Genomic DNA, 14215 nt, shown 5'->3' on the forward strand with positions numbered 1-14215 from the left:
CGGCAGGAACAGTATAAAATACTGCAGGAGAGAATGAAACAAATATTTTGTACAGTCACTGAGGTCTACAGACCTCGGAAAAGAAGGAGAGTTGGTGCTGAGAGAAGGCACAGACCTCACAGAGCAGGCAGAAAGACAGTATCTCTGCCACGAAAGTTCAAAAGGAGCAAGGCAAGCAGTGGAGGCCTGAAAAGTCTTGCAGGGAGAGGGGCAAAAAATAAACACATCAAATAAAAATAAAAGAGACAGCGATCCACTAAACTGAATTCCCTAAAGCAGAGACGAATTAAGCTGAGGAAAGTCAACTCCTTTCAGCATCCTGCAGAGCTGGAGACCCATCATAAAAGCCTTTAGTGGTGCCCATAATTAGTGGGACAATTATGTTAGATTGTGGCTCCTATAGTACACTCATCAACCTTGCTTGCAGTTAACTCTAAGGACAAGGGAACATGCAGTTGGGAACATCCTTGTGAACCCAGCAAGTGCCTCAAGAGGAGACACTACCAGCTACAGAAGCCAGACAGGTTCAGACAGCCTCCTTCTGTCCCACAGCTTTACTACAAGAGTGCATCCAACAGCAGGGGAATCCAGATGACAAACAGGATGCATACGCTCTACTGGCTTACTTTTATTAAAAAGTTAAACAGAAAACTCACGAACTGTTAAATCCCTATTCCGCTCTTCAAAAAACACACACACACTCTCCCCTCAGCCTTATCAGAGTAGGAAACTATAGCAAAGCTACAAATACTTCATTTAAAATGAAATAGAGATCAAGGACCTAGGGAACACAGTCCTGTTCTTTAGTGAATAAACTGAATCTGCTAGTATGAGACAATGCTAGGATTATCTGATCACTTCATCTAACAAACCCCTGCTATAACAAAACTCTTGGAATAAAGCAATGCCCTTGATCTCTCTTCCTGTGGAAGCTCAGATTTGTTTATTGATATCTAGCTAGCTCAGGCAGCTGGGAGTATTTTGTATACAGCAAAGGAGGAATATTCTTGAATATCATCACCTAAAGTTGCCAGGAACTCAGTGCTCAAGGTGACCTGTCCTAGTGTCATATTTTTAAAGGACTCACAAGCAGCAAACAAGTCTAAGATAAAGAATTACAAAGCTACTAATACAGGCTCCCTCAGACACAGGCCATATATATAAATTCATCCCCACTGATTTCATGCTATTGTAATCCCAGCTGAAAAGAACAAACCAAATGTAACCTTCCAGACAGCTGCAGCACAGCCACATTCGCTCTCCCAGCATCTCCTAAGGACAGGAGAAGCTAGAGTCTGCAACTGTCCAAATACAAAATACTTGCTTAGAGATATCTGTATGAGATTTTTCCAATCAGATAACAAACCATTCCTGCAAAACAGACTGAGCAATTCACTGCAGCCTCACAAGCCACAGAGCAGCAAGCAGCAGACATAACTGATGCAGTGTACAGGTCATGCATTTAATACAGGGCCTGATCACCCCAAGGTCAGCAGAAGACATGAATACCAGAACCCAAAGCCTGCAACAAAGGACCCCAAGCACCTACCTTCCTCACACAGCATGCTTCCTCCCCAGGGCAATGGCAGCCTGCATGACTGGCCTCAAATAGGCAGACTAGCTACAGCTGAGGTGAGGTTACATTACATTACATTAACCCTAACGAGGGCTGCTCCTGCATGTGTCTGTAATCAGTTGGTTGTAACACTCCTCGGCGGGGTGATAGCCTGTGCCCAAGCCAGGAATTAAAAGTAAAAGCCTTTGTTTAATCTCTTTCTAGAGAGTCAACTCATTGTGAATGCAGGCCCTTGTGCTCTGCCACCCAGGTGGGATCCCCACCTGAGGGAGCCCACTCTCTGCTTTCTTTCTTCCATCAGCAAAATGTGAAGGCTTTCACCCCCTTTTCAGTGCAAAGGCAGCTCTGAGAGAACCCCTGAGGCAGGGACTGAAGCCTTTTGGGCTTCCTGACAGCCTCTGTCCACTTTCTTCACAGTCCTACCCCGGTTTGCCACTGCTTTCATCACCACTGCTCATCAGGTGCCAAGGCCGTGGTGTCTTGGGACAGAGAGATCTCAAATGGTCTTCCATTTCCCTGGCTCCTCATGAGGCCACTACGCAGAATTTCAGTTCAGCATTATCAAATTGAACACTTTGATCATTTCAATTATTTTCTTCCTGCCCTGTGTCATTTTCCCCTTGGGAGCAAAAGGTCTTTGTGCCAAATTGCAAAGCTCCTGAATGGCACCACAGCACGGGCTTGCCGCTTGCCGCTCCCCAGCCAGCCAGAGGAGCAGGCTGCATGCGATAATCAATGCCTGGATGTGATCAGCACACGAATGAGGAGCTCAAGTGATAAGAAGGAAATGGAGAAAGATTTTTTTTATATTTTTGCTGAGTTAGCAGACCCAGTACTTTTTTTTTTCTTTTTTCCTTGAGAGTTCACATCAGAATTGCTCTGTTCTGTCCATCATCTAGCACTAACCACGGCCTTCTTGGTGATGCTAATTAAGATCTCCTACAACTGTATCCAGAAGAAACACTACAAGACTCCAGGTAGCCTACAAATGAGTGTTATTCAGCTCATTGCCTCTCAGCTTGCCTGCAGTACCTAGGCACAAAGCTTTCAACACACAGGATCCTTCAGCTAGCCCAGAAATCTGCAGCCCCTGCTTTTGGCTATGCCATGGCCATAGACATGACACATTTGTTCTCCAGGCCTTGCGGCAGCTCCTCAGGCACTGTCACGTCCAGTTTGCAATCACAGTCCCTTTTTTCACATTTCTGTTCAGATTAGCCTAATCTACTGGAGGCAGGTTGCTGCTCGGGGTGGCAAGTTGTTGCTCAAGCCCTGTCCCTGCCCACCTCCATCTGCCCTCATATAACAGGTGTGAGGCTCTAGAACATGACAGTCACATCAACGACGTAGATGAAAGCCCATCCCAGTTGGAAGGGAAGGCAACCTACCCCTCGCATTGCTACAGCTTCTGTCAAAAATGAAAGAAGGGTTATCATCAGGGGGGGACTGCCTTCTGAAAGGGACAGAGGGCTCAATATGCCGTCCAGACCCAACCCACAGGGAAGTCTGCCGCCTCCCTGGGGCTTGGGTGAGAGGGAAAGAGATAAAACCAGGCCTGCCAGTGACAAGCTAAGGGATGGCACGCTAGAATCAGAGGGACTGTGTGCTAGTGAGGCCCTTCGGTCTGCTCCACAAGGTGCTGCATGCAATGAGATGCATTTGAAGTGCTTCTACACAAAAACACACAGTATGAGGAATAAAATGAGTAAATTTCCTCTTGCAGCAAAGCTTGCCTGCAGTATCACAGACCATTGTGGAGAGATTGGCTCCATTCCCCACCTTCCAACACTCCATCAGGCTGAGAACACTTCTGGGCAGCTACCACTGAAGTTTCTTCCAAACATGAGTTTAATTTGTGTTGTACATGACATAAGCCCCCATCTAGAGCTGACCTGCTAGCATCCAGCTTATTTGTAGCTGAATAAGCAAAACAACCTTTTGCTTTCTACCTATTAGGTCAGTGACACTGATTTCCCCTGACTGCAATGACTGCAGATCTTTACACACAGACAAGGGAGAACTGAAAGTATATGAGTTGTTCCAGGAGCTGCTGTGTGCCAATGGGAAGTGGAGATTCTGTGTTTGTGGAGTGTTTTCCTCTGTCAGGTTTGCATGATTGCACTAAGACCCTCTATCCTAGCTGTCTGCAGCTATTTACATTTTCTGCAAACTCATTATCTGGAGGGGACAGAGATGAACTATTAAGTCAGAGGGACCCACTAGGACTCATGAAGGTGACATCTGGAATATCAGCAGAAGGAGAGAGTGTTGCAACTCTTTTTCATGTTCAGAAGTCTGCTCCTTTTAGCGTCAAGTCCTTGGTCCATTTGCTGTTGTCATAATCACGAATGTCATTAGCAGCTTCTCTGCTCCAAGGATGCAGATGGCACTAAGTGGCCTGAAAAAATAAATAACTAAATAAAAATGTAGAACGTAAGCTATGAACTACCCTGACCAAAACCATGAAGCAACCAAGACACAATCCTCTCCTGACCCTCCAGTGTGACCGGACCATGAAAGAGTCATGTCCTTGCAGACAGAGGCAGTAGGTTCCTAGCCAAGTGAGCACTTGAGGCAGCAGTGTCAGACTGTCCTCCAAATGAACTCTTCCACTCCAGAGCCTTGTGTTCTCCAGATGGAAAGAACAGATCTGACGGTGGAGTCAGGGGGAGTCCTTCAGAGATGCCAAGTATTGTCTCACTGAAGAAAGTTCCTAGTGCCTGCAGCAGGTATTAGTTACTGGCAAGCACATCAGAGTCCCTCCATTACCTGTCACTTAATAAAAGTCTTCAAAGTACATCAGTGTTAGAAAGGCACCAGAGAAACCCTTAATCATGATAGTAACTATAAATTTGGGCCAGGGCAGTGGAATTGGTTTATTATGTGCTGCTTTTTAGACACAGCTTGCCTCTATACTTAGTAATGTCCATTAATTTATGGATGTGGAGCTTTTATACCTCTCCTGATAGCTGCCATGTCCTCTCCCCATTTAGATTTGCTGGCTAACTTTCCTATGTACAATTCAGCAGAAAAGAGGCATGCAGATCACCCTGGGAGAACAGGAACTATCTTTAATTATTCAGGAGAGCTTCTGGGACATTTGGGCTAGACCTCAGCAGCCAGTCCTGGCCAGGAGAGCTCAGGGGAGCTGTAAGACATAAGGTTATGAAGCAGATATGATTTTGTGTGGTGCTGGGGGGCTGTCTACAATTAAAGATGTCTAGCCTACAAAATCTGTAGCATTTATGACACATTGACTTTGGAGAGGGGAAAACAGAACACCTGCTTATGGTTAGGATAGGAGACTCTATGCACATCCCTTCTGTGTTCATACTCTCATTAAGGACATCTGGTCCCATCAGCTCAGCTGAATTACCCTTACATTAGTGCACGCACAGGTCTCTCTTCTGTGTCACTGTGCCTTTTTTTTTTTTTTTTTTTCAAGTCTGAAGGAACCATAAATAGTCAGAAAATGGGATGGTTCAACACTGAAGGGAAGCTGGCTTCCATGTCCCTTTCCCCTCAATTCTCTGCCACAGCTGTCTTGCTGATAGCAGCCCTTACGACATCTGCAACTGAGCGTTGCTTCTCCAGCCCCAGGGTTTGGACTAGAGGTCTTGACACTTCACACACAGCTGAAGATTGCTGTGATGGAAGGATGCAAAGACAGACAACTGCACATGCTATAAGATAGCTGTAAGCTACAGGGCTAAAAATAACAGCTCCTTGAGAAATAATGCCAAGAAGGCCTGCCATAACTTGGGAACGTGGGTTTAGATTTTTGGTTTTGAGAGCAATTTTAGCACATGCCCACCATTTCTCAGCAATTTCAACCTGCCCTGAGCACTGACTGTGTTTCTTTGCTCCCTGCTTACACCATGCAGGATTACCGGGTGAACATCTTCTTGCGACAGCAGTGGAATGACCCACGGCTGGCGTACAACGAATACCCTGATGATTCCCTGGACCTGGACCCTTCCATGTTGGACTCCATCTGGAAGCCTGACTTGTTCTTTGCTAACGAGAAAGGAGCCCACTTCCACGAGATTACCACAGACAACAAGCTGCTGAGGATCTCCAGAAATGGAAACGTCCTCTACAGCATCAGGTGAGGCGACTGACTGGGGAGGGCTCCACCAAATAGAAGAGGGTAGAACTGAGATCCTACTGTATATGCCTAAAATGAGCAAGCAGAGACTTTGAGCATGCCACTGGATAAAAGGAATTGAGTTGTATTTTTTTAGTTGGGAGAGCATTCTATTAACTGTGTTGCAGCTGTGTGGTGGAAAGGGACCTCTGGAGGTCCTCCTGCTGGGGCTATGATTATGTGTAATAGTAAAACCTTAGTTAAGGATCTCACAAGAAGGTGGACTTTGTCTCATGGACCCAAAGCTCTAGCACTAGGTTCATCCAAAAACACCCTCAAGGATTTTGCTCCCTGATCCCTTCTGAGCACACACTTGTCCAGCACGTGTGTGCTGTCTGTCTCATGGCATAGCTGCAGCCACAGCCACCCCTGTGTCACATCTGGCAGATATTTAACATGAATTCTTCCCAAGGGGCTTGTTTAAAGACATAATTGAAGGCTTATCTCTCTGATTGATCTGAAATGGAGTCCCCTGCCAAAGATGCATTGAGAAAAACAAAGCGGACAAAAGCTAGTGGTGGTTCTTTCCTGCTCAGGTGCTAGTTTAAATACAGAAAATGCAGTTGCTTTCATAAAAAGAACATTTGAACAGGTCAATTCTGTCTTCTTTTACAACATCTTCAGTCACAACATGCCCTGTAGGTCTGATAGAAAAATTCAATTCCTGTCCCCCAGGAAATTCTGCTATTTCTAGATGAAGGCAAGAAGCTGAAAAATCTAAACACTCTAGCAAACAGCATTTTCAGCATTATCAAACCAAATAACACAAGTCTAGCTATCTGAATCAAATCATTTAATATCAGCCTGTAGAACCAAACAAACAATTTGAGCACAGATCATCAAATAGGGCAGCACAGCAACATAGCACATGAAATGCAGCCAGGACCAAGTGGAAAATGGAGCTTGAAAGGCAAAACTAAAGGTCTCAAGAGGTACAGCAGGAATTCAGGAAGATACAAAGATTCATACTGACTTACCAAAGGGCATTTTCCTTGCATAAAATCCCACCAAAGTCTCCGTTTTCCCCCACAGAAACCTGTGAACTTGACCAAGCTTCTTTTTTTTTTTTTTTTTCTTTTCCTGACACAGAAATGTTCTGTTCAAAGATTTCCAAACAGTCCAAACAGTTTCAGTCTCTAGAAATGTATCTGGGGGGTCCATAGGATAAGTCTGGGCTTGCTGTTAAACCAGACTGTTTTGAGCCTGAGGCAAGAAATGAAGACAGAAGCATCAAAATGTTTTGATGTGAGAGCTCTCTGTTCTGCACTGTCCAAAGCAGCATTACAATGAAACACCACCTGCAGCAGACAACTCGGATGGAAATTATTTCACAGACCCAAATTCTTTGCATTTCTTTCCAACACCATGTGCGAAAGCTCAGGCAGGGAAGGGGTAAATAATCAGTCATTCCCTCCAGCACTCCAGTGTGTCTTGGGCAAGGTACCAGCCTGTATGCAATGTTGGGTTCGCCCCTCCATTAGTAGCCCAGACTGCTTGGCACTCCCCTGTGCTCTCTTTTCTCCTCAGGATCACGCTGACTCTGGCCTGCCCCATGGACCTGAAGAACTTCCCCATGGATGTACAGACGTGCATCATGCAGTTAGAAAGCTGTGAGTCCTGCATGTCTCCATCTCAAAGAGGAGACAACATGTTTCCCCTCTCCCTCTCCTTTGCCATCTCCCTCCCCAGCTACAGTTCCTTCCCAGTTCAGCCTTCACTGGGCTCTCCCAGCGTGGAAGAGAGCAGAGGATGGACAACTGGGATAGGCTTGCTCTGCTGTGTGTGCCTGGGGCACCTCTCTTCCAGCCTTGTTTCTCCTGCTCCTCCCTGCTGGCACATCCTCTGCAACCCCCATACAATCCTCTGCATCTACATCTTCGGCCAACGCCAGCAATAATGTTTGCCATCAGAGACAGAAAGCTCTTAGAACAAATGAGGGCAAAGTGAGTTCAGATGTCTCCAAAACAAGAACCAGCCTCTAAACTGCTTCAAGCCAGTGTGTGGTTAGAGACCCCCCCTCAGGCATTCATCACTCTTTGCCCCATCCCAAGAAGTATTTGCTCAGGATTTTCCATTCATTCAGCACGTGACATTTCCTAGAGAAGCTAAACCTCAGAAGGTCCCGTGATAGAAGCCCTGGCATGCTTGTATTTACATTGGCCTTTCACTTTGGAGGAGAAAGGTGAAAGTGCTCTCAGCTGCAAATGGGATGTTTTTCTCTAGCTGAACATTTGCCCCTTGTACATGCTGCTTATCCCAAAGGAGGGAAAGATGATGAATAACTTCATCCAGATAAAGAGGTCAGGTTTGAAAACATAAACAGCTCAAACAGCTCATTTCAAGTAAAAATGTCAGATTATTCACTGAACACCATCAGTGCCCCAGCACAGGTCATTGCCCTAGCTTTTACCACATGTATAAGCAGTTCTGCTTCAACCTAAATCCCACCCATTACAGCATTGCCTGGGAACACCAGGTTCAGCCCCTGCCTCCAAGCATAACTCTCTGTTACAAATCTGTCCCTTCCCATGTCAGTATTTAGTATTTATTTCACATGCTCTTTGTTCCATCCTCTCAACAGTTGGCTACACAATGAATGATCTAATATTTGAGTGGCAAGAAAAAGGAGCTGTGCAAGTTGCTGATGGGCTGACATTGCCTCAGTTTATCCTCAAAGAAGAAAAAGACTTGCGATACTGCACAAAGCACTACAACACAGGTCAGTACTCTTCACCCTTAGCCCCTACACTCATCAAAGATGAATTCAAGACCATGCATGTGCCAGAATTTCTTGCTAGGTCTGATGGCAGTCTGATGACGTAAGCCTTGTTCAACCCAGCCAGGAACAACATAACTAGAAACACACATAGATATGTTACCAGTAAATATATAGACAATAAAAAGCTAATAGACACAAAAATTGGAACCATCTTGTCCCCATAACATCTGTATCAGTTCAAGGGAGTTCGGCTTGGACCTTTGCTCCCTCCATCTTCCTTTGTCTTTGATGCAGGGGAGCAGGTGAAATTTAACTGACAAAGGACATACTGCCACGAGCTTTCTTTGCTATGTTGATGTATGTGCATGTTTCAGAACTGGTCAAATGATGTTTATGTCCTCATCTCACAAGATTCTGGTTTTAGGCAGTGTGAGGAAAGTGCCCAGACAACAGCTGAATCCAAGAGGCTCACCGTACCTTACCAGTAAGTTTACATTTACCTCCTGTCATTCTCAGGCAAATTCACCTGTATAGAAGCTCGTTTCCACCTGGAGCGGCAGATGGGCTATTATTTGATCCAGATGTACATCCCCAGCCTCCTTATTGTCATCCTGTCCTGGATCTCCTTCTGGATCAACATGGATGCTGCACCAGCTCGAGTTGGCCTGGGGATCACCACGGTGCTCACTATGACCACTCAGAGCTCTGGTTCCCGAGCATCACTGCCCAAGGTAAGGAACACACTTAACTTAATTGAGAGCAAAACAATCACACTCTAGGGACAGAATATGTGTAAGCCACAACACAAATCCTCCTGCTCAACGCAAGAGGTATTCTGCTGCTATTGGACTAAGACCTGGAAGTAACATGAAAAATGACAAACAAAAAGGCATTTGGATGAACATGCCATCACATCCCCCTCTCTCCCTCTGACTCCTAGGTGTCCTACGTGAAGGCCATAGACATCTGGATGGCTGTGTGCTTGCTGTTTGTGTTCTCTGCACTTCTAGAGTATGCTGCCGTCAACTTTGTGTCCCGGCAGCACAAAGAGCTGCTCAGGTTCAGAAGGAAGAGGAGGCATCACAAGGTAATACATAAGGCGTGAAGGACATGGCTGGAAGCTGTCCCAGCAGAACATCACTACATGGTCAGCTGGCCAGGGAAATCCTCAGTACATGGTCAGATAGTAAGGAGAGTCATGCATCAAAAAGCAGGGCAAACTCGATGAATTGTGTCTCTTTTAACAGTCTGCTGACCACAGGGGTCTAGCAAGCTGGTTTTTGTTAGCTAGCCAAGCATTTTGAGCCAAAAGGGTTGTTCTCATCAGAACAATTTTCACACAGAGAGATGTTCTGGTCTGAGTTCTCCTCTTCAGAAGACGCAGTGAGGGCTTGGGGGGAGGCAGGCAGGGAGCTGGGAGGGATGCCTGTCAGAGAACGGCATCCCCCTGAAAGTCAGCCTACATTAGCCCGGAGGTAAGTGACACCTCTTTTGTTTCTATCATCTCTGTGTTCAAAAGCATCTGCTGCTCAGACTGACTGCAAATTCCTCTCAGAAGGAATTCCTCTCACAGCCTTAGCCTCGCTCCATGCTCATTGTGATGACTGATGCCAACCTGAGCATGCACATGTCACATAGATTGCACCCCCTGCAGCCTGGACTCCACTAGCTTTTAGGCTACAGTGCCACAGCTGAGATCACATCTCAAAGGATGCACTAGAAGGAAGCATGAAGGTGATTGCGATCAATTAACAAGTGCCCTTAATTAACTAGCAGAATCAGGTGGCAGTATCAGTTTTTATCACCAGGTCTGACACTGCCCTCAAGCTAGCATGAAATAACAGTTTAATTTTTAGAAAGAAACACTGAAAATTGAGCTGAGGAGGATCTGAGGATAGCTTCTAGGAGATTATCAAAGTTGAAGCTACCTTGCCTAAAATATTTCTTATAAATATTTGTCTAGCCCATGTTTTAGACAGCCCCCTTTGAACCATCCCACACAGAGACCACTCGATCCAGAACTTCTCGGCCTCAGCTATGAGAAACCCTTCCCAGGGTATAACCCATCACAGAGCAGTTCACAATGCCTGCCTGGAGAACTAGCAGCATTCCAGGAGGCAGCATTGGTTAAAGGGCAGGGTCTCAGCATGCCTGATTCCCTGGATTTTTGTAGATTTGTCTCTGACAGCAAAACACAAGATGACTTTTCCTTAGTCCATCCAGGACATGGAACAGAGTATTGCATAAATGTGAGGGAAAAGAAGTAACAGATGGGACCATCAGCACCTGTTAATTTTTTCAGAACAGAGTGAGACCCTGCCATCACATAATCAACTGGGGCTATTTTTGCTCAGAAGACATGTCCTGATTAATAGAACCGAAGCTAAAACCACTCAACCTGTGTGCCTCATAGTGCTTTTATCCCTTTATTCAGATTTAAGCATCCTCTCTGAAGACGTGCTGTTGTATGCAGATAACTCTGGACTAGTGTTGATAAAACAATAAGGAGGAAAAAAAAAAAAAGGAAAAAAAAAAAACAACACAACACTAATATACCGATGAGTTTAAAAGATATTTGCCAAAGATGTTCCATTGAACACAAGGCTGTTATTACAATCCCTGCCTAATCTCACAGCAATTTTAATTGGAACAAAGCATAAACAAAAACACTTGAAAAAGCAAAATGAACAAGGTTTGCAGACTCATCAGAAAGATAGGAGCTGACTGCAAATATACAAATGGATTAGTACAGCTGCCAGAGAACCTAATTGCTCTGTCCCAATGTCCTGATGTGTCTGGGTAGCTCTGCCTGGTTCAGACGTGACGTGTGAGGCTGAAAACAAATGATACGTTGCAGTGATCCGTCTTGGTTGAAGAAGCTGGGTCAAGGACTATCCCAGACTCACATTAATAGGCCTACCCAAACCAAAACCTACTAGCTGTTCTTCACAGCTCAGCACCCCAGACCATGTGTCACAGTCTGGCGGTAGCACAATGAGCAGTCTGGCGCTAACACAAGTGAATCCAGATACATCTGTTTCTTGCTTTCCTGAGAGTTAGATGCAAGATGCTAGCTCATTCTTGTCAGAAAGACTCTTTTTTTCCTCTCTAAAAATAAAAATTAAATTAAAAAAGCTAATAGCTAAATATATATTTATAAAGAAAAAAAATATTAGCTAAATAGCTGCTGCCAGGGTTTGATTGGCCCTTTCCACCTCTTACCTCCTTCTGCCTGGAAAGAGAAGGAGAAATAGATCAGAAAGTCTGACTAGACAACTCTCTCTTTGAGTGTTTGAGTGTTTTTTGGAGAGCCAGGCCAAGGATGCCAGCCCAGCCTGGCTAGTGATGTGGAAGCTCTCCTGATAGTGACTGAAAGCTCTCCCTGATTCCCCAGGGCCGAGTGCTGCCAGGCACTACTGCCACCCCCAGCACCGCAGGAAGAGGAGCAGCAGCCCAGGGCCTCCTGCATCCACCCCGTGCCACCAGCCAGAGATGCACGGGGTGCTGGCAGCACGGCCAGAACTGCTGCAAGCAGCAGGGGGGCCAGGTACCCTTTCCCCACTAGCAGTGCTGCAGGTTGTGGCTACCCGGCAATGCCTGCATCACCCATCAGCAGCTAATCGGGCTTTTAACTAAAAAAAATAAATAATAAATCTCTCTAGGAGAGCCAAAAGAACAGTTTCTGTGAACCTTGACTCCCAGCTTGCAGTTTCTCTCTTAGGTCCGATGGTCCCCAGGAGCAGCTGGGTCCTAATTTGGGGTGCCTCAGTGTCCCCAGGCAGTGCACCTCCTGGCAGAGCGCCCCTGGGAGGCAGCAGTGGTTAAGGATTGTCTCAGACACGAGGAATGAGAGAAGTGGGCACAGCCAGAGGAGGGAACTACTTAAAGGCCTGCACAAATTGTCTTAGCCAGGTTTCTGAAACAAATAGGCCTGCTGCTAGGTCATACAGCTCAACAGCTTGCCTCGAAATCAAAAAAAAAAAAAAAAAAAAAAGCTTGATTTTGTTTGGGTTCTTTATTTTTGCTTAGATAACACCTCTTCCCTCTGCTTCCCCTCCCCAGAGCGAGCACAGTCCATCCATCCCACGCAGCTACCCACTCAGTACAGGGGCCATCCAGAAAAGACACTCTGCAAAGAAATAAGGACGGGAAATTTCCCCGTGATTCCATAATTGCATCCTTGTGTGCAAGAGAGTAGGGCTGCAAGGCCTCTGCCAAGAAAAACAGTAACAACACTTGCTTTGAGATTGGCAAATAAAGGATTTTTTCTGCTCGTTAATTGGAATTAGCACAAGGAGCTGTGTCTTAGCATTGGCACATGGAAGGGACACTTCTGCCGCTCACCTGGCAGAGGGATGATGGGGCAGGGGCTGAGGGGCTCGGGGATATCCCACAGGCAGGCGAGCTGAGGGCTGGCCCCGTGCTGCCTGCAGAGGTCTTTTCCTGGACAGGCCGTGCCGCCCGCACGTCCATGTAACTCTGTAGGAAGCCTCCTGGTGTGGCTTTGACTGCTTTGAGTTCCATGGAGCCCCCTCCTTCTGGGCGAGCTGAACCCCACAGGCAAAGCAAAGAAGGTGCTGCTAGGGGCAGGGGGAGGGAGGGCCAGAAGCAAAACAGGGGATGCAGCTGGAAAAAAGAAACGCGGTGCCGTAAAACCGTTCGAGTGTGTCAAAGATACCAAGGAGGCTGGAGTCCTTCTGCTCTCCACGGGGTGCCTGGATCCCCTGTTTTGCCTCTGCGCATCACCCAGCTGGCACCCCTCTATAAGGCTGACCTCCCAGGAGCAGAGGGTTGGGGTTGGTCCACCAGTGCCAAGACTGGGGTTCGCCAGAGGATTCTCTCCCTCGAGAGCAGGGCGCTGCCAGTGGAGAGCCTTATAGCAAGGGTGCACTGTCTATATCTCATTTTAAGTAGAGTCCCATGCTCAACCTGTTTCAGGAGGACGAAGCCGGCGAAGGCAGGTTCAACTTCACCGCCTACGGGATGGGGCCGGCGTGCCTGCAAGCCAAGGACGGCATCTCCGTCAAGGGCGCCAACAACAACAACACGGCCAACCCCGTCCCCCCGCCGTCCCGCTCCCCCGAGGAGATGCGGAAGCTCTTCATTCAGCGAGCCAAGAAGATCGACAAGATCTCGCGCATCGGTTTCCCCATGGCGTTCCTCATCTTCAACATTTTCTACTGGATCATCTACAAGATCGTCCGCAGGGAGGACGTGCACAACCAGTGAGGGAAGGGGAGCAGCTGGGAGGGAGAGAGCAATCCTTTATATATGTGCAATAGCAATGCAGCAATGCATGAATTTAAGAATGTGGCAATATCTACTAAAAAAAAAAAAAAAAAAAGGGAGGGGTGGGGGGCTGGGAGGGACTTTTAATCATGGGAAGTGAGGATAACGGGCACAGGGAGGAGAAAAAAAAGCTCTTGATCTGGGGAGTGCAAGGGCAGGGGTTAGTTTTACAGCATAGGAAGGTTTGGATTGCTCCAGCTGCAATCCAAGCAGTGTAATATATTAATATATATTCATGCTTAATTATAATGCAAAGAGAAAACAATCAAAAAAAAAAAAAAAAAGATAAAAAAAATCCTTTTTTTAGCCTATTAACAGCTTAGATTCTCAAGTCACTGGAATGATCCATAATTCCATGTGCAGAAATGATTGCAATTACGCTTTATCTGACTTTTGCTATAGAAAGGCCATACTAGTTAAGCACGTGGGGGAAAAAAAGCCCTAACAAAAGAAAAAAAAAAAAAAAAGCAAGAAAATCATTCTG

The 14215-nt window shown here is 46.3% G+C and overlaps 1 protein-coding gene across 2 annotated transcripts in view; it reads left to right on the forward strand.

The window, feature by feature from the left end:
- The window catches only part of GLRA1 (glycine receptor alpha 1), a gene marked incomplete at both ends in the record, with an annotated part of 36526 nt that extends 22855 nt beyond the window's left edge, over positions 1-13671 (forward strand). The window contains 6 exons of one of the 2 annotated variants that reach the window (XM_084295060.1): positions 5461-5684; positions 7251-7333; positions 8305-8442; positions 8959-9173; positions 9383-9529; positions 13357-13671. In XM_084295060.1, the coding sequence (XP_084151186.1) occupies positions 5461-5684; positions 7251-7333; positions 8305-8442; positions 8959-9173; positions 9383-9529; positions 13357-13671 (1122 nt within the window). The remainder of the gene's footprint in view (positions 1-5460; positions 5685-7250; positions 7334-8304; positions 8443-8958; positions 9174-9382; positions 9530-13356) is intronic. The other variant, XM_084295061.1, reaches the window with a different exon arrangement.
- Between the last annotated feature and the right edge of the window lie 544 nt (positions 13672-14215).

This window comes from Netta rufina (assembly GCF_964035555.1).
Source record: "Netta rufina genome assembly, chromosome: 14".
In the NCBI taxonomy this organism is placed as follows: Eukaryota; Metazoa; Chordata; class Aves; order Anseriformes; family Anatidae; genus Netta; species Netta rufina.